The sequence below is a fragment of the Misgurnus anguillicaudatus genome, chromosome 18 (genome assembly GCF_027580225.2).
Source record: "Misgurnus anguillicaudatus chromosome 18, ASM2758022v2, whole genome shotgun sequence".
NCBI classification, from domain to species: Eukaryota; Metazoa; Chordata; class Actinopteri; order Cypriniformes; family Cobitidae; genus Misgurnus; species Misgurnus anguillicaudatus.
This window is the reverse complement of record NC_073354.2, coordinates 24326658-24352487: the sequence shown is the minus strand read 5'-3', so window position 1 is coordinate 24352487 and position 25830 is coordinate 24326658. Positions and strand designations below refer to the sequence as shown.

The 25830-nt window shown below is 38.1% G+C and overlaps 1 protein-coding gene across 1 annotated transcript; it reads right to left on the bottom strand.

The window, feature by feature from the left end:
* Nucleotides 1-1015: 1015 nt before the first annotated feature.
* snx3 (sorting nexin 3) lies at nt 1016-25381 on the bottom strand. Its single transcript, XM_055185955.2, has 4 exons — nt 25155-25381; nt 6365-6460; nt 5899-6023; nt 1016-1819 (listed from the first exon to the last, which is right to left on the bottom strand). Exons 1-4 carry the CDS (start codon nt 25314-25316, stop codon nt 1714-1716), a joined length of 489 nt encoding a protein of 162 aa, XP_055041930.1. The 5' UTR covers nt 25317-25381; the 3' UTR covers nt 1016-1713.
* Between the last annotated feature and the right edge of the window lie 449 nt (nt 25382-25830).

Sequence of the window (25830 nt, the reverse complement as noted above, 5' to 3'; positions counted from 1 at the left end):
GTGCGTTTTATATATGTAACACGTGACCTCCCTACGTCACTGCGCATTTACGTTAGGTCGCGCTGGACCGGACCTAGACGAAAAGTTGTGGTTTAAAAGTGTATATTTGTTATTTTTCTTGTCAAAAATGACAATCGTTTCGCCAGACAAGACCCTTATGCCTCGTTTGGGATTGTTAATAGTCCTTGAAACTCCGTTGAAAAAAACTGTTAGGTGTTGACTCAAGTGTTAATTGTTGGTGTCCATCAAAGTCCATCAAAATGAGAAAAATCCTGCAATGCTTTCCCCAAAAAACACAACTTCCCCTCGACTGAACAAAGAAAGACACCAACACCCTGGATGACACGGTGGTGAGCAAACCATCTGGATTTTTCCTTTAAGAAAATTGAATATTCCTTTAATATTCCCCCAGATTCACAAACTTTCAAGGACCCATGGGAACCCTGTCTATTCATTCCTGTCTGGATCCTAAGGAATGAATGGGGCTAGGCTAAATGCTAACACATTCACGACACACTGTACAAAGATTAGGTGCATGCATTGAATAAAGATAGGTGTGTATTGATTTGTTTAAGTTGAGGTAAGAACATAGTAAAATATTGAAAAATGGTGGCGTTTACCTTTAAAGCATGGCTGGCTAGTTTATTGACTATTAAACGGAATACTGGAAGGTAATTGTTAGAGTATGTTTTTTGTAGTTGTAGTTCAATGACATTTGCTTGTCTTCTAAAATGACCAAGAAACGTCATTTGTGACCCTGCCTGTGTAAACCCAGCTCAAGTAAATGTTTGTAATTTACCGTCTTCCTATAAAATCATTCTACATAATGTAAAGAACATTCTGTAAAAATGTAACCATATCATCTTTAATATTGACTGATTAAGTCCTTTTCCCAAGACTGAGAGCATGTGAAACAAATTATTGAAATCAAACTTTGATAATCTAATGTTTCCGTCTTTTAGTTGAGATATTGCAGGAACATCAATCAGAAACGTTTTTCAAATCACATCTCACATACATGTTTGATCTGTTTTATTGGAAAATTCTCATAAACAAACGAATGGCACAGCAGTATACAAATCTGGAAACATGCATTGTAGGTATCACTCCCCATGTAAAAACAGGCTTGGCTGCAACAAACAGGCATACATAGCACACAATTAACAACAGCACATCAGGTTCCCAATGAAGTGCGTCCTGCACTGTGGGCTGCTGTATGCGTTCATCAGCATTTAAAGAAAAGCGACACAAGTGGGTAGTAGCAATAACAAAGAAAAGTCAGTGTTTGTTATATAGTGCTTGCATAACTGTGATATAATTATTTGGTTTGTCCGATTTCCTTCTTTGAGACAAATATCCTGTACTAAAAACTATCAAAGTTAGCGGTGCTCTCAGAAACAACTTTCACGAATAATCGTTAATCACGACTTATTACACACAAGCACAGACGTGATCATAGTTTGATCAGACATAGTGTTCAATATTCGATTCATAAGGGCCGATTCCAATCAATCTATGAGGGGGGACAAGTGCTTTTGGAGAAGTAAAGGGACATAATGACCTGACTAATTCTTGAATCGTTTTTTTTTTCGATGTTCGATACGTGTTTCGGTGCCCTATGGTTCATGCTAAGATTCTGCATCAGTTTTGAATGATTCAAACCCGCCTTATTGCTTGTGGGCCGTTTTAAAAATGTGTAGAGTCCAGACCGGTTCAGGCTTGTCTAATTTTGGAAGGCGTGTAGTTTTTATCCACGGTTTCGTCTTGCAGGAACATGTGCAGACAGCGCTCATTTTGGGCCAATGGATGACCAGCCACTCTGGAAAAGAAAAAACAAACAACACATCAGATAATACCAGATAATCAAAAAGATATTACCCAAGTACATGCATTGTAAACGACCCCAATCAAAATGCAACCCTGGGATATTCAAAGGATGTGACATTTTTAAAAATTATAAATCATCGAATGTGTAGTTTAAGCGATAACAATATATAGATTTTAGTAAGGGATAATGTATAGGCATTCGGTTGTTATCGCAGAAATAAGCACAGACAGTGTGATCAGGACCAGGCTCGAAGCGAAGGGTCTTGTATCACACTGAAGGGGCTTATTTCACAATAACAATCGGCTGCCTGTACATTATCCCGCTTATTAGACGCCTATTTACACATTAACCCTCATAAGCCCCTATTTTCCTGTATACGTTAGAGTTCCTTGGGGGTAAAAATGTCCCCAGAAATTTAAAGAGTGACTAGAAAAAATATATACATTTTTAATGATACAAATAATATATCTTTTTTTGTTTACTTCCCCTCTATACATTAATGCTGTGTTTTAGGAGAAATTAAGTATTTTTGTACCTGTTTACCCCTCAATTCCTCAACTACATCATTAGCTTACTTGTAAAATATCACATTTCTATGAAAATTCACATAAATTTTGAACTAAATTTGATTTAAATTGTTTTTAGATATTGATCTAGATGTTATGTGTTGAATTCGGTCATTTTGTGTTAAGAAAAAATCATAAAAGAATGACAGTTTAGGAAATAAATAATTTCCACCAGCAGATGCCCATAGAGACCCATTCATTTCACTGGATGTGGCCAACTGTTTAACATCAGTACTTTAGTGAAACATTTTGTGAATTTATGTTTATATAAACATTAGAAAGGACATTAAACATAAATATTATTTCAAATAGTAGAATTTTTGTAGTTTTTGATGCATATTGTAATGTCTGTTGTTACAAAATGACACAGAAATTTGAATGAATGTAAGTGTGTTTGTGTGTGTGTGTGTGTGTGTGTGTGTGTGTGTGTGTGTGTGTCTGTCTGTGAGAGTCTGTTTGTGTTTGTGCATGTGTGTGTGTATGTGCGCGCACACACACACGTGTGAGCCTTTTACATCTTTGTTTTGCTTTTTCCATTCATTTCAATTGGGGTCATTTTTACCCCCAAAGGGCCTCTTTTGGTGAAGTTTTTTACACCTCTTTAGAACGACCGAATCAAGCCAAGGTTTTTTTTATGAACCTTGACAGATAATCTGGAAAAGTCACAAAATCTTATTCCACTGAGATGAAGGGAACCATGTTTTTAAGAAAAGTGGCTTGGGGGTAAGATTGAACCCAAGGGACTTATTAGGGATAAAGGGATAGTTCACTTTAAAATGAAAATTCTGTCATCATTTACTCATCCTCATGTTGTTCTAAACCTGTATGAATTTCTTTTTTCTGATGAACATAAAAGAAGACATTTTGAGAATTGATGGTAAACACACAGCAGATAGTGACCATTCACTTTCATAGTAGGAAAAAATATTTAGGAAGTATTGTGATAAATGATGAAGAAAATATTTTGATAAATGATGGTAAGCACACAGTTGACGGTACCCATTTAATTCCATCATATTTTTTATTCCTACTATGGAAATCTATGGTCACTATCTGCTGTGTGTTTACCATCATTTATCAAAATATCTTCTTCAGTGTTCATCAGAAAAAAGAAATTCATACAGGTTTAAAACAACACGAGGATGAGTAAATAATGACAGAATTTTCATTTTAAAGTGAACTATCCCTTTCAATATTGATTTGAAATATTTTTTATTTGCTAATTTTTAACTAATGCAGACCTTCCGCGAGGAAAACCCATTTATTTCTGATGTTTAAATGTAACAAACACGTAATTTTTGTGTAATATTAAATTGTACTTGTCAAAATGATTTGCAGCATTCGGGTAACCGTGTGTTATTCGTTTTAAGTGGTTGTTATCTGGAAATAACAAACCTGCAAATGTCACAACTGGCCAATAAGAATCAAGCATTCCAACGAGCCGTGTAATAATTATGGATATCTTTAAAAATAGTAAGATGGCCCATCACAATAATTAAACTCTTTTACCATTCAAACCTATTAAAGTACTGTATAGAAAAAACTCACACCTCTAAAATTACACAGCTCACGACGTTGCAAGTCAAGATGATTGAGGATCATTTCCACATATTAGAGAGACAACACAGACACACGTTGTACAAATCCACTTACACACAAACAAAAAATCGGATCGACGAGGGTACGCACCCCCCTTCCCCAAGTTGCTATTAGAACTGAACAATGACATTTAATTCTGGAATTTTTGGTAAAAGAAAAAATTCCCATCTTAATTACCTCCATATCCTTTCTTTCTTCAAACCTAATTTACAGCTGTTTGTCTCGTATTAAAATTCAAACAGGTAGAGCTGGCGCATTTGCACATGAAACAAAGATAATGGCAAAGTCTGCAATCAAAGCAAATAATTACAATCGAACTGTAACTTTTATTGTCTCAGCCGGCGGGGGAACGGCACCTCGGATCAAAAATAAGCAGGAGTGCACACAACATCTTGTAGGGAAAAGGTATGCACGCCTGTAATTTCACTTGCAATTATCATAAATTACACATCAAAAATAAAACAAATGTAAAAAGTAAAGCTGGTGCACTTGCGGCCTCTCATCAGTTTCGATCATTCTGTAGGTAATTATGAGAGAAGGAAAAAAGTGTGGGGAAAGATATCGGATGACACAAAGGCTGACAAGTGTCGTTTTTTCTTGTTCACTAAAGTACCTTAACCTAAAAACTCAAAATTAACTAAAAGAGGAAAAACTGTTGTACGTTGTTAATGCGAAAACAGCTTCACTTTGTATTATAAAAACAGTTCAGGTACCACATACTATACCAGACTCTGCGTAAATGTCAGGACATTTCAACTGATTCTTTATGATTGACTAGAAAACAAATTTCAGAGTGAAATTACAAGGAAATACAGTATATATTAACAATTACATACATTAAAGGATATGTCCATTTTCTTAAAAAAAATTCAGATAATTTACTCACCACCATGTCATCCAAAATGTTGATGTCTTTCTTTGTTCAGTCGAGAAGAAAGTATGTTTTTGAGGAAAACACTCCAGGATTTTTCTCATTTTAATGGACTTTGATGGACCCCAGCACTTGGCAGTTTTGGTGCGGTTTGGAATTGCAGTTTCAAAGGACTCAAAACGATCCCAAACGATGCATAAGGGTCTTATCTAGCGAAACGATTGTCATTTTTGACAAGAAAAATAAAAAATATGCACTTTTAAACCACAACTCCTCGTCTTCCTTCGGCTGTGTGAAGAGCCAGCGCGACTTCACGTAATTGCGTAATGACATCGAAAGGTCACGTGTTACATATATGAAACGCACATTTGCGGATAAACTGACACAAAGACATTAATTTGTATCATTCCACATATAACAACGTCAGAACGGTCCTCTTTCTCAACACTTGTAAACACTGGGGCGGAGTTTCGATACGCCATCTGTGACCTTTTGACGTGATGATGTATTGTGTGAGGTCGCGCTGGCGCGTCACACGACCGGAGATACACGAAAAGTTGTTGTTTAAAAGTGCATATTTTTTATTTTTCTTGTGAAAAATGACAATCATTTCGCTAGATAAGACCCTTATGCCTCATTTGAGATCCTCTAGAGTCCTTTGAAACTCTGTTGAAACTCCAATTTTAAACTGCATTAAAACTGTTACGTGTTGGGGTCCATTAAAATGAGAAAAATGTGTGCGACTGAACAAAGACATCAACATTTTGGATGGCATGGTGGTGAGTAAATGAGTAAATTAACTGGATTTTTTTTAAGAAAATGGACCAATCCTTTAAATGTAAAGTGAATGCAAACTACAGCTACATTGCAATGTGTACAGTTAGGTTTGTTAAATGCTACATTTATAACAGGAGCAAAACTATTATGACTAACAAGACAAAGTTAACAGGTATTCTCCTTTCATATGTTCATCTGGTGAATATAAATGTAATGTACTGTAGGAGATGCAAGTTTGGAATGTGCTTGTCACTCACTTGTTGAGGAACTGTTCTAGGGCTTGTCGCCGTTCCTCGATGAACGAGTCGTCAAATATACCATCGTCCCCACGGAATGGGAGCTGCCTAAACAGAGCCTTTCCAGGAAGTGGAGGAACAACCACCTGTTTGAAATACAACACCTTCATTCACATCACATACAGTACCACTCAAATTGCAATCATCTGGTTCTTACAATCACTTCAGAACGTCATTACCTGAACTGCAGAATCATGGAGTTATTTGCAGCTTCAATTTTACCAATCCAGTAATACAGAAAATTGTCTTAATTCAATCTACTTAAAACAGACCCTTACAGCATCTCTTTATTTCGCGATAAAATAAAACAAATGGTTATAGTAATAATGCATATTCATGCACCTTGATCCTATGCACAAAGCATCAACTGCTCAAACCCCCATTGCTATTTTTTACATCACCGCAACCATATTTCTCCCCTCTTCACCTTGCTCTCCCTCTCCAGCTCTCCTCTCAACCACTCAAAGTCGCTGTATCTCCTCCGTACGCGGGACTCTTTCAGCTTGAAGATGGGGAGGTTTGTCTGTGAAAAACAAGAATGGAGATCTTAAAAAGCAGATCCAGCCAGAATGACCATCTTAGATCAAAATACAAAGTTTTATATAAAAGTGTGCTAATGAAAAACATGGTAACCCATAAATACATAATCTCTGCACGAAACTGCATGCAATTACAGCATGTACTAAATTAAATTAGGTACCTACTCATCATCCTTTTAAACAGTACGTTCTATAGATGGTTTCAGCAGTAACAACATAAACAAAAGGCTTTCGTGGAACACACTTAACTTCCGGAAAACTCTGCTAAGAATAAATAACAACAAAGTCCTTTTAGAGTAGTTTATTACTTATAACAAGCAAAATAAACAACAAGTCGATTACCTTAGTTCATATTTCATAGCTAAAGCATAGAAAACAACACCACTGAGCTAACGTTGCAGTGTGAAACATGTACTGTATACAATGTTAACTACAAACCGGCTGTCAAACCTCCCTTCACATACAGGTGATCCATGATCGCCGTCTCCCCCTATGTTTAGGAAACCATCACATTTGTTATTTTTTTGGGCCATTTTGCGTTTTTAATTTTTTTATATTTGATAGACAGTAATTGCGAGACGACACGAAAGTACAGGGTGGAGAGAGGGGTATGGGATCGGCAAACAAATACCACATTTCTTATTTTTGACAAGGTATTTGTTCCAGAGTTCATTTTAGCCACTAGTCAGACCATTAAACAAACAGAAACCGGAAGTAAAGTTCCGACCAGATGCGTAACCGCGACAACGCATGTGCGTGTGATGAAACATCTATATGGGTGATTCTCACAAAACCATTGAAACACCACGGCACTAATGATTTTAGCTTTAAAATGTGTAATATAATAACATTAAAAAGCATCAGAATTAACACAATACTGTGTTCTACCTTGCACAATGTGTGATTTCAACATAAGAATTTATAATTGTAAATTTTATCTCATTTTCTGCTGAAATTCTCATTACCGCAATGTGTCCGGCTGTGTTTGAAAATGCGTTATGTTGTAATTTAATCAAATTAACACAAAAATATTAAGAAAATAAATAAATGGATGTTTTGCTAGACTACTTTAGATGACAGAAAAAATATTTACTGAATATTCATGTATAATAATAACGAAGAAAAATTAGGAAAATGATGTGTCCATGCCTGATGTTCTCATCCTCCGCAACACTTTTTGAGAACAGTTTAAGCACACATACAGAATTTTACAGTTAATTTGAAATATTGTCTTGTCAGAATGCTTACACGACATTTTGATTATCATTACCGCAACAGATGCTTATTAAATGTTAATTTAATTAATAGAAGCATAATACTTTTGAAAATATGTCAGTGTTGATGTTTTCTGACGGTTGCGGTAATGAGATTTTTTAGGACTAATTTTTTAAATTATGTTACAAAAAGTGTTAAATGATAAGTAAAAGTTTTTAAATTAATGTTCCCATTTACTCCAGACTTTGTTTTTCAATGTCTGGTGGAAAAAAGTAAATTTAAGCAATTTTTACATTTTCGTGCTTGACATTTTTAAAACCAAGTTTTCGTGAGAATCACCCATATAGCATTAATTTGGGTAGTGTGAATAAAATGTAGTACTTAAATTGCCATTATGCGATACAAAAAGACCAGTGAGCATTTAACTTGGATGCGGTTAAACAAGCGCAATTTAACCGCAAGAAATCACTGTTTTCGATTTGAGTAGAGTCACAGATTTTAGAGCCCAGGGACCTCACTTATCAACATTGCGTAGAAAAATGTTTATATTTTAACCTACGAATGAAATTTGCGCAAGTACAAAAAAAAGGCACATGGTTCGTACGCACATCAGTAAATAATCCTTGTTAATAAATTCCATGTGTTCTTAAGCACCATGCTCGTGCACGTTCATGGTCATTTGCGTTCCGAAAATGACAACACCTCCCTTTGTCACGTGGTTGTACTTTTTCCTTACCGCAATAATGGCAAAGAGAGCAAAAAAAGAGGAACTTTACAGAAACAAAAATTGAGTTACTGGTGGATGAGGTTGAGTCCTAATAACACATACTGTTTGGTTCACTTAGTGCGGGAGGAATGACTAACAAAAGAAAACAAATCTGCATGAGAACATGTTACTATTGCGGTTAATTCCAATGGGTATGAGGAGAGAACACTTCCAGAAATAAAAAAGTGGTTTGACATTAAATTATCAGCCAAAAAAGGCGTCACAGCACAACGATGTGAAATCAACTAGAGGACAGAACAGAATGGCGGAATGGATGCTTTGCCAAGTCTTCCAATAATGCAAGATAAGCCTACCACTAGGTGCCCTGCGTACGCATGGTCTGAGGTGTGCGTATATTTACACACATTTCTACATATAAGTGCAATTTGATAAATTCCACACTTTGCGTAAAACTGTTCCTACGCACACTTTAAAGGTGCAGTGTGTAAATTCTAGCAGCATCTAGTGGTGAGGTTGCGAATTGCTCAGTCCTCTGCTCACCCTTCGCTTTTGAAACGCATAGAGAAGCTACAGTAGCCATCACCGGACAAACATGTTATCATCGGAGACAACTTAGTAAAAAAAGTTTGTCCGTTAAGGGCTTCTGTAGAAACATGGCGTCACAAAATGGCGACTTCCGTGTAGGGGGACCCTCGGTTTATGTAGATAAAAAAGTCTCATTCTAAGGTAACAAAAACATAACGGTTCATTATAAAAATGTCTTTATACACCCCTGATAATATTGTTTTGTATATTACTTTGCATTTCTGTCAAGAGATCCTTCTAAAAATTACACACTGCACCTTTAAGCACACTTCTGTTCGTACGCGCGCGCTTGATAAATGAGGCCCCTGGACTCTACACATTTTTGTCATCGTTGTTGGGTGACTCCTCTCCCAAGGGCTCACAAGACAGTAAAGTGTCCATCAAATGCACACTTCAAAATCTTGCCAGAAGTAGTAGATCATCCGGGTACTTTTGGCCTACTGCTTTTCACTTACTATATAGTATGGAAGTCGGCGGGTTTAGACGCAGCAATACTGTACAGCGATAAAGCATTAAATTGAAATAAAATAACATAACTGGTATGACTAATGTGCGCAACGAGTATTTGAACATCCCACAAGGCCAAGAAAAGAAACACAGAGACATTAAAACAAGGTGACCGGAGAGGAAGGTCTTGTAAAGTAAAAAAGGAACATCCTGAAAACATCATTCAAAGAGAAACTGAAGAGGCAAAAGGCAGAAAAAGTAATAAACAGACAGACGAGAATAAAAGTACAGATCAATACACCTACACAGGCGTATTTGCTCAATGCAGACTCGTAAAGCAGACGAATGCAAGAAAAGAGGGAAGAGACAGTAAGTTAAATGAATAAATGACTGTCTGCTTTGGGGAAAAATGTCTTATGTGGGTCCTAATTGGAGAGGAGTTGAAACGTCCATCGATCTCCAGTTATCCAGAGCCACTTCCTTTTTTTCCCAATTGCTCATTCTCTCAACCCCTCCATCTCCTTATAGCAGCATCAAGTCAGGCTTTGCCGCTTTAGCCTTGAGAGCTCCCCTTTAGAAAGTGTGGATTTTTCTTCATAATGAGGAACATTGATAAAATCCAGCTTTCAATAATCTTTTGCCATCTCTATTCTTTGTCTGTTTATCCAAACCATATATAGCTTTTTGCTTTCTTCTGTCCTCATTAAGAAAATGATTCACACAAAAATTTTAATTCTGTTATCATTCACCCCTGCCGTCATGTCCTTTTAAATCTGTAATACCTTTTTTTTGGGAACACATAACAGATAATTTAATAAATGTCTGGTTGGGTGGATCGAAACAACAATCTTTATATTTTGTATATTTCAACAAAAAGTGAATTTCTTCCAAATTTTCTTAAAGTTGATTTTTGGGGAAAAATGCAGAATTATGTGAAAAGGATTTTACCAGCTGTATTTTTAAACTTTTAGTTTAAAGGAAAATCTGACTTTTTTATGTTTAAGTGCTATAACTGGGTCCCTAGTGCTTCTATCAACCTAGAAAATGTGAAAAAGATCCACCCAGTAGCGTAGTTTTGGTAAACCATTCTATGCAAGCATGTAAAAAATAGATAATTGAAATTTTGCTCACCTTGTGATGTCAGAAGGGGATAATAGCGGCCCTTAATCTGCACTATCCAACCACGGCACTGCCATTTAGTGTCATTTGCATTTAAAAGGACACACCCAAAAACGGCACATTTTTGTTCATACCTACAAAGTGGCAATTTTAACATGCTATAATAAATTATCTATCCGATATTTTGAGCTAAAACTTCACATATGTACTCTTGGGACACCAAAAATTTATTTGACATCTTAAAAAAGTCCCCTTAAAGAAAGAAGGAAAAGTTTTTTTTATTACAAAAACTATAAAATAAACAAGCAAGCACATTTATAAGGTGAACAACACACTTGCGTTGGTTCCAGTGGCCTGGATCATACTGTACTCCCATTGTATTAAATCCTCCCAACCATAATTCATTAAGTTAACTTTTTTGAGTTTTGAAGTAAAAAAAGTCCCTGCAGTAGAAGCAGAAAAATCAAAAAACCTATACATTTATTCTCTTTTAAGTCTTTAGTCATGTCGTAATCTCCACACACCACTCGCAGTACCATTCCTCCAAATTCTATGGTCTCCAATCCCATCTACATCTTTTTAACCCTAAACTAGACCCTCCCCCAAACCAAGTGGTCATACGAGATGGGGATTAACACAACGGCTAGGAGTTCAGGATAACTGCAGTGCTGTGGAAGTGTTTAGCAACAACCACGCTGAGGTGCTCGCTAATACTGTGTGAATGGCTGAACCGCTGGGTTTGGGTTCCACGAAGTAAGGAGGTCTAAAGAAGTTAATCCCCATGTCAAATGATCCCAGTTACAGGTAATTTAATACGCACACTCTGGACAATAATGTCATGGTTTCGGGACTATTATGTGGTGTGCAGTCACACCGGAGGAAGAGTTAGTTAGTTATTGAACAGGATTAGTTCTTGGGCTAAAGGTGAAAGCCTATTAATCTTGAAAACTTCTTAACACACACAAATAATCAACTTCACTTTAGTTCTTCAGTCTTACCCTAAGAAGGGAAAGGAGGGGATGAGAATAAAGCAAAAAAGATCCAAACAGGTTAGCCATCTCCTCCCCTTCCTGGCCAAACAACAAATGCTTCAAACTATAGTAGTCCCACTCCAAACATACAACACTGTTGAGCTCTCCCCTCATTCCATTGGACAATGGAAGAGCGCGAATGACGTCAGGCGCAAAAGGTGGACAAAGTGCAGCGCGCATAACTCTCACTGCCCATAAAAAATCATTAAAAAAGGCGCCTGCCACTGCCATAAACGCGTTCTGTGTGATCGAACCCTTAGACAATTTTTTAGAGAAAATGTAAATGGTTCTATGGTTTATGCAAAAGTCTTAACCATAAAGTTCAGGTCTTGTGGTTGGTTTCCAGGGCATTGCTATGTGGTTTCAAGAATTAAAAGAGTCTTTGTGAAATACCAAGGGGTAACCTTCCGATCTCTCTTATGAAGCTAATACGGAAGAGACTTAAACTAAAATTCATTGACTGGCCGCTTGAGGCTGGCTCCAAAAGGGAGTCAATTCCCATAGACATCCATGTTAAAATGCCCAACCTAACAGTAGAAAATAATGTTTACAGCCTGGTACAAAGTGTTTTTGGTCTATGTAGCTAATTTTGCCCTTCATGACAACAGTAACCCCCGGATTTCCACCAACTGCGGAGCGGCTGCAGACCAGCTCCGCTGCGTTACGGCTCCGCACTCCGCCGTCCGCCAATATCCACCAGTTCCGTATTTGTTGCAGAGCGGCTGCGTGCTGAAGTGACGAGGTCTTGCATATTCACGTGATGATTGCGCGATATCTAGTTCTGTCTCCGCCCCTTTATAACGTTAAATTATGATGTTTTGCTGGACCAGCCCAGATCACAACACGATATCTCGCGAATTCAGGTATGATCACGCAATATAGTAATGGCTCCACCCTGCGGAGCAGTCCGGCATCCGTCAAAAATAGAAGCTCTGTGTATTTGTTCCGGAGGGCTGCGGATGGCCGAAGCTGTGACGGATTCGGAACGCAGTCAGTGGAAATACACACATTGACTTGAATGGAAACCGATTGACTCTGCCACCGTTCCGCAGCGGATCCGCAGCGGATCCGTAGCCGTTCCGCATTCGGTGGAAATCCGTGGTAAGGCTTAACATAATTTAAAGAATGATTTACAAAAACTTCCCCCCCTTCCAAGTTCTGCATAATTACGGGCGTGGCCACTTGAGTGACGGGTGAACTGCCATTGCTGTCACTAGAATTGAGCTAGGTGGGCATGGTTTCAGCCACCTCAGCTTCACCCATGTCCCGCCTCTTTACCCATTTTCGATTATCTGCGAGTGATGCGCGGTGAATCGCGGCCAAGATGGCGACGGCAGGCACCGCCTACTTTAGGCTTCAAAAATGCTCTTCACAAACCAATGGGTGACGTCATGGACACTACGTCCATATTTTTTACAGTCTATGTGAAATACTGGTCATGTATAATCACTCTAAAAAAATGCTTGGCTATTTTAACCAATGGTTTGGTCAAATCCAACATTTTCTTGGAAAAATTGCCTGCTGCACCTTTATCGTTCGGTGGTGTGGACCCTAAAATAATTACTTTTAATGTTATAGTTATCATTATAATGAGAATGGCCCTTGAAAATAGATTTGTTGGTTCAAAATTTTAAGTTAACTTAACTTAAAAATATTAGTTAACGCAAACAAAAGTTGTGTAACAAAAATGTTTTGTCAACTTTACTAATTCAAAATCTTTTGAATATTTTTTTTACAAAAGGCAAAAATCTTATTGTTAACTTGTCACTTTCCTAAACAATACACACAATCTAAGCAATGAGTCATACTCGTAGCACGAGCTCTGTGAGACAGGTTACATAGACAGCTTTTATACTTATAGATTGTTCATATCCATTAACCTAATAATAAGCAACCGTAATGGTAATATTTGCAAGCACCACTAAAAACGGTGCAACCGGAGCGGCGTTGTTTGTGTGAGTGCAATGAGAGCGGAGGCTGTATACAGCTGCAGATGTAAACTCAGAGGAGTTTGACTGTCCTCCCCACACTACTAATGATCTCAATCAAACCTGAGACAAGCAAACAAAACAGCCCAACAAAAGCCCTGATTACTGTGGCAACCAAAGTTAACCACACAGACGGAACCCCTTACACATCAAACACTCAATGAGCAAGATGAAAACAACCCAATTCATTAAGACTGCATCCTTGTGCTGTGGGTAAGACGAGCTTTCTCAAGAGGTCCATCAATACCTGTGCGTATCGCTGAGCTGAAATGAGAGGGAAATGGTATGACATGATTAACTCGGCGGGTAATGAGTCTCAAGACCATCAAATGCTTAAAGACTGATGGTCAGCTTGGGTGTTTTTATATTAATATTTTAATGATGCTCTTTCCTTAGCTAAAGCCGGACACTAACACGACCTGCAGAACGCCAAACCTTCCCATCATCATCAAGGATAACAGTACAATAAAGATATAATAGATTACCTATTTCCTATGATGACACTTCTTTTTTCAAAAAATCTTCTCTGGGCCTGGACATTTAGGTAACACTTTACAATAATGTTGCATTTGTTAACATAAGTTAATGCATAAGCTTACATGAACTAACAATAAACAATGCATCTCCTCATAGAATTAATTAATCTTAGTTCATGTTAATTTTAGCAATTAACATAATTATTTACTAAGGGGCGGTTTCCTGGACCGGGTTTATCATAGTCCCAGACTAAAATGTACGTATAAGCTGTTTTAATTTTAAAAGCCTTGCACTGACATATCTTAACATACACTCACCTAAAGGATTATTAGGAACACCATACTAATACTGTGTTTGACCCCCTTTCGCCTTCAGAATTGCCTTAATTCTACGTGGCATTGATTCAACAAGGTGCTGAAAGCATTCTTTAGAAATGTTGGCCCATATTGATAGGATAGCATCTTGCAGTTGATGGAGATTTGTGGGATGCACATCCAGGGCATGATGCTCCCATTCCACCACATCCAAAAGATGCTCTATTGGGTTGATATCTGGTGACTGTGTGTTTTAGTACAGTGAACTCATTGTCATGTTCAAGAAACCAATTTGAAAATGATTCAAGCTTTGTGACATGGTGCATTATCCTGCTGGAAGTAGCCATCAGAGGATGGGTACATGGTGGTCATAAAGGGATGGATATGGTCAGAAACAATGCTCAGGTAGGCCGTGGCATTTAACTCTTTCCCCGTCATTGACGAGATATCTCGTCAATCAAGAGAAAACGCTTCCCCGCCAATGACGAGTATTTCCGTCTTTTCGCAATACCGCTATTATCCACTAGGTGGCGCAACTTTTTAAAACCGGAAGTATTGCCCTATGGCAAAATGCTGCATGTCCGTGTCTGTTTTAAAGATCGCTCTGAATGGGATCTCTATGAAAAGTCCGTCACAAAAATGGAATTATCTCTGCTTTTTGCTCAAAATGTGGTGTTTTTGCAGAAACCTACCCATATTCAAAAGCTAATTACAAAAAAGCAGAGGGTCTGTTCTTTCATTTGGTATATTGTATGTTTATATATTTGAAGAAGAACATTTTCTGGAAGGCATTAAACTTTTGTGAAAATCATGAAAAACGCTGGCGCTGGCTGGCAACTTTTTTTAAAAACGCTGGCGGTGAAAGAGTTAAATGATGCCCAATTGGCACTAAGGGGCCTAAAGTGTGCCAAGAAAACATTCCCCACCCACACCATTGCATTAATGAGAAATTGAACACGTGTTCCTAATAATCCTTTAGGTGAGTGTATATCAGTGCACATCAGTAATGTTTTTCAAAGGTGTGTTTGTAAAAACTACTTTATGGGGCGGTTTCCCAGACAGGGATTAGACTAATCCTAGACTAAAATAAATGTAAGAGCTGTCCAAACTAAAAAACAACTTACACTGACATATCTTAAAATCCATCAGTGCCATTTGTTTTGCCTCACTCAAATGCACACAAGTAATGTTTTTAGTAAGACGTGTTTGTTAAAACTAGTTATATTTCATAATTAAACTAAGGCCTAGTCCTGGTTTAACTTAATCCCTGTCCAGAGAACCACCCCAAAATGTCCTAAAATAACTAAAGGCCTAGTCCTGGATAAATTACTCTGTCTGGGAAACTGCCACTATAACATTTTTACAATCAAAAGTTGTATCTATTAACATTAGTTAATGCACCATTAGTTACAATAATTAACTTTATTGGCATTAACAAACATTAATAAATGCTGAAAACAATATTGCTTAATGATAATTCATGTTAGCTAATGCATTTTCTAAAGTTAAAAAAGTACAACCTTATTGTAAAGTGTTATTAATGGCATTTTTAACTGTAAGCAACGGTGAATTAATTTTAATTTATTTAATCTAAATAATAACAAACATGTTAATCATGAACAACCAACATAGGAAGATCTTTCTAGAACATTGAAGTCTCTCTTGAAGTCTAAAAGAAATGTCAGTAATAAAAAAGGGTTAATATAAAAGCAGAACAACCCAGTCAAAACTGGACAGATGAGTAAGGGAGACCAAGAGAGAGAGGGAAAAAACCAGGACCATTTTATGCACATCACCCAAAAATAGCCAATTGTGTGTAAAAGGTGCACTAAAAGCACTTTTTCTTTTAGTCACTCCTCCTCACTGTTAAAAGCTTCCACGTGGCTTATGCCGATATGAGGAGATGGCAGAAACCTGGTCTCTCTTCTCTTTTTCAGATTCATGTGTGTTCTGGGGACAATGGTGCATCCTCATTAGGAGGAGAGAGAGGGCGGTGCAAAAACAGCCGGAGAGGTCACCTCACCCAGTGTAAGGGCCCTGCGTCGGCTATGCATTAGCTTTTAGCGAGTCGGATCAAGTCAAGTTTAAGAGCGAGCATTTCATCTCTCCGCTCTGCTCTCTTTTTCAAAATAAAAGTAGCAAAAATGGAAGCACAATGCCATCTCATCGCATCATAGCTCCAAAGAGAAGAGGACAGTGGGACAATGAGAAAGCACCCCACCACCGTCACCCCTCTACACATTCAACTCGCAAGACTCTCACACATGCACACAAACACACCCTCCCACCACCCTAAAACCCCCACTCTGGCAAAAAGCTGCCCCTGTCTTTGTTCCCACAGCATCAACTCCCACTTTTGATACTGTCATCTCAAGTAGGATATGGTAGCCTTGATACAATATGCTGCCCATTAACATTAAAATAGTTGTCGAAGAGGATGCTGTAGACTTTGGATTACACTTGACTGGGACTGACAACCAGGCAAGCAAGCCATTTTTATTAATGGCAGAACGAGAGAGGGGTTTTGGAAATGGATAGAGAATGAAAGGAAGATGAAGAGGAGGAGGTGAAGAGGGGAGAATGAGAGTGGGAGATGGATACTGGAAAAGAGAAGGGGAGACGAAGCCTGTAAACAACACAGAATCTCAAAGTCTTTGGAGTTGATAGACCAATGTTACTCGACTTCAACAACTATGACACTGAAGACAACACGGTGTGATGCCATACAGAGAACATCACATAATGGATGATATAATAAATTACATGAACATAAGCTAAACATAACATAAAACTAAACTAAACTTGCATTGTAGCAGTTAATTAAACATAAACATGGACAAAAACAATAAACAGTGCATACATTACATGCAATCTTAAAGGAAAACACCACCATTTTTCAATATGTTACTATGTTCTTACCTCAACTTAGACGAATTAATACATACCTATCTTTTTTCAATGCGTGCCCTTAATCTTTGTACAGAGTGTCGTGACTGTGTTAGCATTTAGCCTAGCCCCATTAATTCCTTAGGATCCAAACAGGGATAAATTTAGAAGCCACCAAACACGTCCATGTTTTCCCTTTTTAAAGACTATTACATGAGTAGTTACACAAGTAAGTATGGTGGCACAAAATAAAACGTGGCGATTTTTAGGCTATATTGTATGGAGGAAGAGCACTTGGTTTGCAGCACCTCGGCGCGCAGTAACATCATAATTCCTGACTACTCCCCCTCTCGCTCAAACTTCCGTCAATATTACTGCGCCCGAGGTTGAAGTGCTGCAAACAAAATGGTTTTCCGCCACACAACATAGTTCAAACTTTTTATCCACTTAAAAAATCACCAAGTTTTATTTTGTGCCACCATACTTACTCGTGTAACTACTCATGTAACAGTCTTTAATTAGGGAAAACAAGGAAGTGTTTGGTGGCTTCTAAATTCATCCGTTTGGATCCTAAGGAATGAATGGGGCTAGGCTAAATGCTAACACATTCACGACATGCTGAACAACAATTAAGTGCACGCATTAAATAAAGATAAGGTATGTATTAATTTGTCTACGTTGAGGTAAGAACATAGTAAAATATTGAAAAAATGTGGCGTTTTCCTTTAGTTATAACATTCTTATTATATATAATAACTTATAGCAATATAAACATTGTTCATACATTGTGCACTGACATTTGCATTGCTCTTTGTTTATGCCAGTGCTACCTCATGACAATTCGTACGTATTTCATGAGGTGGCATAATTGCATTAATTAATTCATTTTTGTATGATTTGCCTTGACATCTGTGACGTTGAGGTTAGGGGTGGGGGTTCGTTATTGTTTTTTTAATGATAATCGTACGTTTTTGCTCAAACCAATTCATACGAATTAGCCAACTCGCAGAATTCTCATGAAATCAGGCTGGTTATCTGGCCCTCTAGCCATGTAAATATAACATGCGCTCTGTGTGACGCCCCCATTAAAATTGATCTTACATACACATGTATACATTTGCCGGACGAATATATCCAAAGCGACCTACAGTGCATTACAAGATAATGACCTTTACACTGCTAATGCAATGCTTTACCAGTTAAGCTACAGAAACACAGTTTAAAGTTACATAATCTTCATAGTAGAAGGATAGAAGCAGTTTATTTAGTTCATTGAGGCTTAAAGTTTCTTTAAATTCTGAACTTTTTCTGTTGCCTCTCTCGTAACAAATTTTTATGATCTCATGAGCAAACAGAGTCACCTGAGAAACATCTGCTAATGCTGACTGTCACTGCTCTTCAAGGAAAACACAAGTGCTGGTTTAACAGGCCTCTAATGGTGCTTTTCCATAGCATAGTACCCACGGTTTAGGTCGGGTCAGCTCACCTCACTTTGGCTGGGTTAGCTTTTCTATCGAGTTTAGTAACACTTCGGAGTTGGAGGGATTATAGGCGTGTCGTTATATTTGCGCTGCCTACTGCTGTGACATCATCGTAAGAGAGAAAGTTGTTGGAATGCTATATATCCCATACATTCATTTATTTCTCACGCCACCACAAAATTAAAAATGATGTTTGCACATCGCGTTTATCACTACCTCTGTCTCACATAACAGTTTCTTTACAAACACCCTTGGCTTAAGTCGACACGCTCCGCTGAGCCTCATTTAAGTTGCATTTAAGCATATATGCGAACGTGGGTTGCGAATGTGCTGCCACAAACAGCAAGTCTTGAAAAAAACTGGTATGGTGTTCCTGATTGTCAACCTGTGGATGTTTTTCATCGCTAAAAGGGAGTTTGGAAACTTACAGCAAGGCACAGATGACAACAGGTTTAGTCAAGACAGCGCAGACTAGCACGAAGGTAAAGCTAATCTTTTACATTATAGCAATGACGATGGTAGATTCTCTCAGACCAATCTACAGTGTTTTCACGTCACATTTTGGTATCAGCTCGACTCACTTGGAACCCCAACCGAGGTTGTACTAAAAAAGTATCGGGTACTACGTACAGCACCCAGTGGAAAAGCCCCCAAAAGTAGGCTGACCCGACCCAAATCAAACCGTGGGGTACTATGCCATGGAAAAGCGCCATAATGGTGCTATAACTTCATAACAGCAAACCTATAGGTTGTATTATTGTATAAAAACTCCCACTTAAAATAGAGATTAACAAAGCACAATCCAGCTGTAAACTTCCATAACTGAGGATGAGATGTGCCCACCCTAATATGAGACCAGGGGAGCAGATGGGGGGGTGGACACTGTTTTGTGCCATCCAGTTGGGGGTAGGTTTGGCAGGGGGTTAAAATGAGGTTTGCACCCCCTAGTCATTCACACGTTTCATTCTCAATGAACGGATTAAGGAGCTTCTCGCTTCTTCTCCAAGATACACATAAATCCACACAAATATGGCTTGGCTCTCTCACACACCATGCCAGGATCATCCATGGGATGGTGGATATGACGATAGAAAAGATAATGTCGATTGGATACAGAGCGAAGAAGAAAAAGTGTGTGCGGATGGTGCGAAAGTGTAAAGGAAAGATGGTGCCCCTAGCAAACAAAACCATGTAATCAACACAGGCAGCGTTACTGTGACAAATACAAACAGAATCTCTTTATCTCCACGTATTGTTGAAATTGGGCAACTTCAAAAGCAAATCAAAAGTTGACAGCTCCTGTTTTTCTCCCCGTCTTAAAGGCTGAAGCGAGAGAGTGATAGCGTGAGAGGGATGTGTGGGGTGTTCCCTATGCAAAGCAGGGTCACCACAGATTCACAGACACACAATAATACTGATTACACGCATATGCTAATTATTATACGCTAATCAAGTACAGTAGCTTTAGATTTGGGCTAATGACAGGCGGTGGCTCGCTGTGTAGGTAGGGGAAGGCTAAAAATACTATAGGAAAGCTGGGAAGACAGTGGCGTATTAACAGACACAACGGCACCTGTCAAAACTCATCAGTTGTGGAAAATGACTGCCTAGGACAGCAAGGGGTTGCAACATTGTCTTATCTTTACAGCCGCCTTCTTTATATGAATGCAGAGAATTTATAAGTATAGCATGTCAAGGGGAAAATATGGGCTTTTTTAGGATGGCAAAAGTTTGGATGGATAGTGGTAGTATGTCAAAAATAGTAATAGCAAGTTCTAGTTAGGCTGGAACTTGTGAGCTTTTCGAAATGTAGAAAGACTTTTGGATGTATTATTATAAATGCATTGCAAGAACTGAATTGAAAGTTTGGCGAGTTATGGTTTAAACGCATTGATTGCTCAAATGCACATTGTTGACAGCTCAAGAATACCAAACAAGAACTTTAACCACTTAGACCACCCTCATGCCATCCCAGATGTATGTGGCCTTCACATTTCAGATAAACACAATTTTTTTATATTTTTGTTCATATGGCGGAACATAGATAGCACCAAATTTGTTCTTTAACATGGTTAGCATCGGCAAAAAATAGATTTTATTGACCATTAAACACTTATTGTTACATGAGCTTTAAACATTGACACTTAAATGTCACGTTCTTTCTGATTCCATTTTTTAATCCCTAGTTAGTGTGCAAATGTTGCTATAATAGCATAAAAAATACCTGTAAAATGATAAAGCTCATAGTTCACTGTCAGGGGATATATTTTCTTTAAAAGAATTCCCCTTTCAAAGCCTACAGTAAACATCCGGTCTGGATTACAGCCCTCTACTTCCTGCTTTAATGACGTCAGTAGAAAAGTTTTTTTACTAAACTCCGCCCACAGGAATACGTCAGTCGGCAGCTAAGCTGCTATCGAATCACAACACTCTAAGCAAACTACATAATCAGAACTCGATACGTATTTCTGAAGGAGGGACTTCATAGAACAAGGAAGACATCAACCCGTTTTGAAGACAGTGTAAACAGCGATATAGAGATAAGTAAACTTTGTCAAAAATTACCAGGTTTTTTTTACATGTGAAACATGAACACATGTTATATTGCACATTGTTAAAGCAAACAAAGCTTCAAAAACACAGGACAACGGGATCTTTAATACACTGACCTTTATGTCATTTTTCATTACAAGTCTTCATTTAGTTTCAGAAGAGACCTTTGCTATGTTGACCTCAAAACAAAAATATTACAATATTGTTTCAATATAAAATTATTTCATTATGTTTAGTTGAAGAAAAGTCATGCATCTGTGATAATATATTATGGAGTTTGAATTATGAGAGAATTTTCATATTTGGTTGAACAGTTACTTTCACTACATCTTTAAAATAAAAAGGCAATTGTATTTTTGCTAGTAAACCACTAAGAAATATTAGGAGGAGTCTGAAACATCTCCAAGTCTAACTGTGCCTTCACACTGCCACCGGCGAGAGCGTCAAAGTAGCCGGAAGTCATTCATTTTCAATGAGCGGCGCGGCATGTACGACGTGAGCTACGAGGAGAGTTGAAATCAGCTCAACTTTATGGTAATGAGCTATGACGCGGCTCGGCGGCAACCAATCGGAAGGCGGAAAGTTCGGCGGCAACTATGTAGGGGTGCACCGATATATCGGCCGATGATGCTTGCTATGCTTCTCAAGGAATTAGGGTGAAATGCTGCTACATCCAAAAACCAGGGTGCGCTCTTGTGCTGAAACTCAATATGAAAAACCATTACACACTCAGCTCCAGGAAATGGCTTAAGCATATCTTAATATTGCTGTTCTTTTCAGGTATGTTCATGATAATAAAGAATATGCATAATGAATATATTTGGCGAGTGTTGCTTTTTTAAATACATGTTATAAACGACTTGAACTAACAGTGATTTCAGATCGATAAGGACTTAGGGGTTGTGCACACCAAAACTTTTAAACGCGGCTGAGAACGACTGGAGGACACCGAATGCCAGCTGTTTTATCAGTGGCAGCTTTCTTCAGCTGAGCGCTTTGGTAGCAGTGACACTTCATCTGTGAGCCGGTTGGTTCCTATGGTAATGTCCTGCCCCTCCTCCACTGTGATTGGACGGCCGTGTGAGAACAGACATTGACGAACGGAGCTTTTCACCCAAAGTTGAATATTTGTCACGGCGCTTCAGCGCAGAAGAAAACCGCTAGCTGCTGGCTTTTTTGAAAAACGGCAATCTTCCATTGGAAACAATTGAAAACATGTGCCGTCCGGGGGCGTAAAGGCTTGGGTGTGGGTGTGCCACCCCCTAACTGATCAAATGCCATAGTACATGAAATAGCTGGAGAGGCATCCAGCTGCAGCCCCGCAGACCCACCCCCGGCCAGACACCAGTGGCTGGACACCAGCGGCCGGACAGCCGACGTCATCTCCGCATCGTCATTCACTTTTCAAATTTGACGCGCCATGCACATGTCAGCGGTAAGAAAAAATAATAAACTGTCGATGATTTATAGGTCATGTCAGAATTCAAATGCACAAACTAAACAGTTTAAGGGGGCAGGAATGAGGTGTGGTGTGCACAGTGTACAATAGTTTATTTGCAACGGTTCATGTTTTATTTTCTCTTGAAATCGGCACAACCCCCACAACCTTACGAGCGTGACTGTTGCTTCATTCTTATGGGCAGATTTGTTTAATTTTACTAAGATGTGTGTAATTTCCAATAAATATTGCAAAACCACGAAGTGTTAATGTGATCTGGATTGTTTGGTAAATTGTCTGATCATGTTAATCTACGTATATTTTAAAAACAGAAGTAGTTACATTTACAAAAAAACCTGTGGTCAATTAACATGTACAAGTCTGTTGTAATGACAAAACGTTATAGTCCATTGATCTAGGCTGAATTTAAGTCACAAAAAATAGTGAAATGATCTGAACAATATATATTTTCAAGGTGGTTCTTGTGAATGTAGTTTGCATGAATTATTGATGTGATAATATTAAGCATATTATTGAGAATTGTTTTATGTAAAGAGATATTATAAAGATCATATTTCAATTTGCACACAGATTTTATATTATATATTTTAAGTCATTAAAGTAAAATGACAATACGAAAAAGACGTGTGCAATTAAGCCTGCAAAGAATGTCTATCCACTGGTGAAAACCGAAAATAAACATGCTGTCTATCCAGAGATGAAAATATAAAATAAATATGCTGTCTATCCAGAGGTGAAAATATGAAATAAAATTGCTGTTCATCCAGCGGCGAAAAAGGAAATTAGCGGCTAAACGGAAATGACGTAGGCTGTCTACCCACTGGTGTCCAGCCACTGGTGTCTAGCCGGAGGTGAGTCTGCGGGGCTGCAGCTGGATGCTATTGAATAGCTGTGCTTAATATTGGCTGTGCGATTCAGAGTAGCTATCGGCCAGGTATTATTAGAGGTTGTGCACACCAAAACTTTTAAACGCGGCTGAGCGCTTTTTAGCTGTGATACTTGAGCTGTGAGCGGGTTGGTTGTTGTGATACTTATCCCGCCCATCCTCCACTGTGATTGGATGGACATGTGAGAACTGACATTGATGAGGGGAGCTTTTCACCCAACGTTTAATTTCTTTCAACTCTCGACGCTCAGCGCTGAGCACTGAAAAAACGCTGAGTGCCGGCTTATTTGAAAAACGCAGATTTTCCATTGGAATCAATTGAAAACATGCTCCGACAGCAAGAGTAAAGGCTTTGGTGTGCAATGGGCGTGGTTTCAGCGCCAAAAGCGGACACACCCCAAGCATATGAGTGCAGAGAATCATGGCTATTTTTTCAAGATTTTGATAACATGCTGGGTGGTTAATAATAACACATTTTTCTGTGGTGTGACAAACTGAAAAAAAAATGTATATTGGAATTTACACACACTTTAAGACAGCTCAATCATGCATTTTAGTCCAGGACTAGACTTAAGGCTTGTCTGTGTAATTATATTTATAAAAAATAGATAAAAATGGCTAATGCCTTAAATTAAGGTAAAGTTAAAGATGTGCCTTTGCAGTCAATCGAAAAAGAGTGGTCATAGTTCTTTCAGATGCAGTTCCTGTTATTAAAATGGCATTTGTTTGACAGACACACAGAGAAACAAAAACGGAGGATATCATGTGTCTTCCTCTCACTGTTTTAAACTTCCTCTGTTAGATTCCAAATAATTTGGGCAGCAAATCTGGGTCTTGGATGTATGCATGTATGTATGGAACAACTAATCTTCAGGTTCAGCTGATATAGTGATCCAGAATAAACATCAATGCACTTCTGTCTAACAAACCAAGAAATAAAGTTTGTGAAGATGTGCACAGTACAGTACATAATTGCTCATCTGGTTTATCTTTACCATTCTTTACCATTAGCTGCTATCTTGGCCTTGCATAAGGGGTGTGGTCAGTCAGTTACTTGACTTTCCAAGTGAAAATTGCTAGAAAGAATTTTAGTTGTGCCAAAACTCTACTCTGTTTTCATCTAAGTTATTTAATTCTAACCAAACTGTGTACTCCACTGAACAAAATATTGACAGTTGACCATTAGCCTACTTAATATGTAGGATTTCAACGTATTAAGATTTAACTATGAAGCTACTGGCAATACCATGCACTCCTAGACAAAAAACAGAATCAAAACAAAGACAAAAACAAAGCTAACGTTATACTAATACTGCCATACAAGTCACATACTTATGCAAAGTCAAATGAGTAAACTAACGCATTAACACTTTGACTATTTTGTTAGAACATTTTCTACTCGTCGCTATCTTTATTGCTAATACTTTTAACCATAATAAGCATCAACAAGGACATCAGTGTGTTCAATAATGAGGTCAAGGATCTGATCAGGCCAGCCTCCGTTGCTCACCTTCAGTCTGATCTCATATGTCGTAAACCTGTTCCGACCGACACCAACAGTCTCAGGGTTGGACACATCAATCTCTAGGAAGTTACTCGGAGGTCCGTACGCATCGTTTAGGTTTTGTGGTTTGGTGTACAGCCTTCTCGTATCTGCTATGGCATCAGCCATCGCTACCCTTACAGGTTTACGCGAAAAAGCAACTATCGACTGTACTTCCGATCAGCTGAGGAACAGCTGACATGTGACGCACTAACACGGTCACGTGATAGTGCCCTGATGCTGTCAACGCAAAAACGGACAATTTAAGGTAATAACATATTTTAATATTGAAAATGAGTAGACTATTCCTTTAAGTGAACAGTCAAAATTACATAATATAAATGCTATTATAATAAACTGTTGCTTGCTAAATTTCACATTCATACATATATGTTTTTAATAGATCTTTTAAAAACATTTCAGTAATATAATACATCGATTTCACTGTCTAAAAACAAAAATGCTTAAAAAAAGGAATTTCTTACTTCAGTGACCCGTCATTTTCAAAATTTGCTAAGCTGTAAATGTTAAAAATGTTACCTTTTTCTTTATTTTTTTGTTCCTTCATTCTTGTATCTTGCTGTTATTTTATAATAACATATTGTCAAAAATTTTGTTTTTTTAAATTGGGAGCATATAGATA

Coding starts and splice junctions, on each gene's coding strand:
- snx3 (XM_055185955.2), bottom strand. CDS start 25,316: ATGGCTGATGCCATAGCAGATACGAGAAGGCTGTACACCAAACCACAA. Junction 6,461..25,154: donor CATATGAGATCAGACTGAAG/GTGAGCAACGGA, acceptor TGTTTTTCACAG/ACAAACCTCCCCATCTTCAA. Junction 1,820..5,898: donor CTAGAACAGTTCCTCAACAA/GTGAGTGACAAG, acceptor TTTCTTTTCCAG/AGTGGCTGGTCATCCATTGG.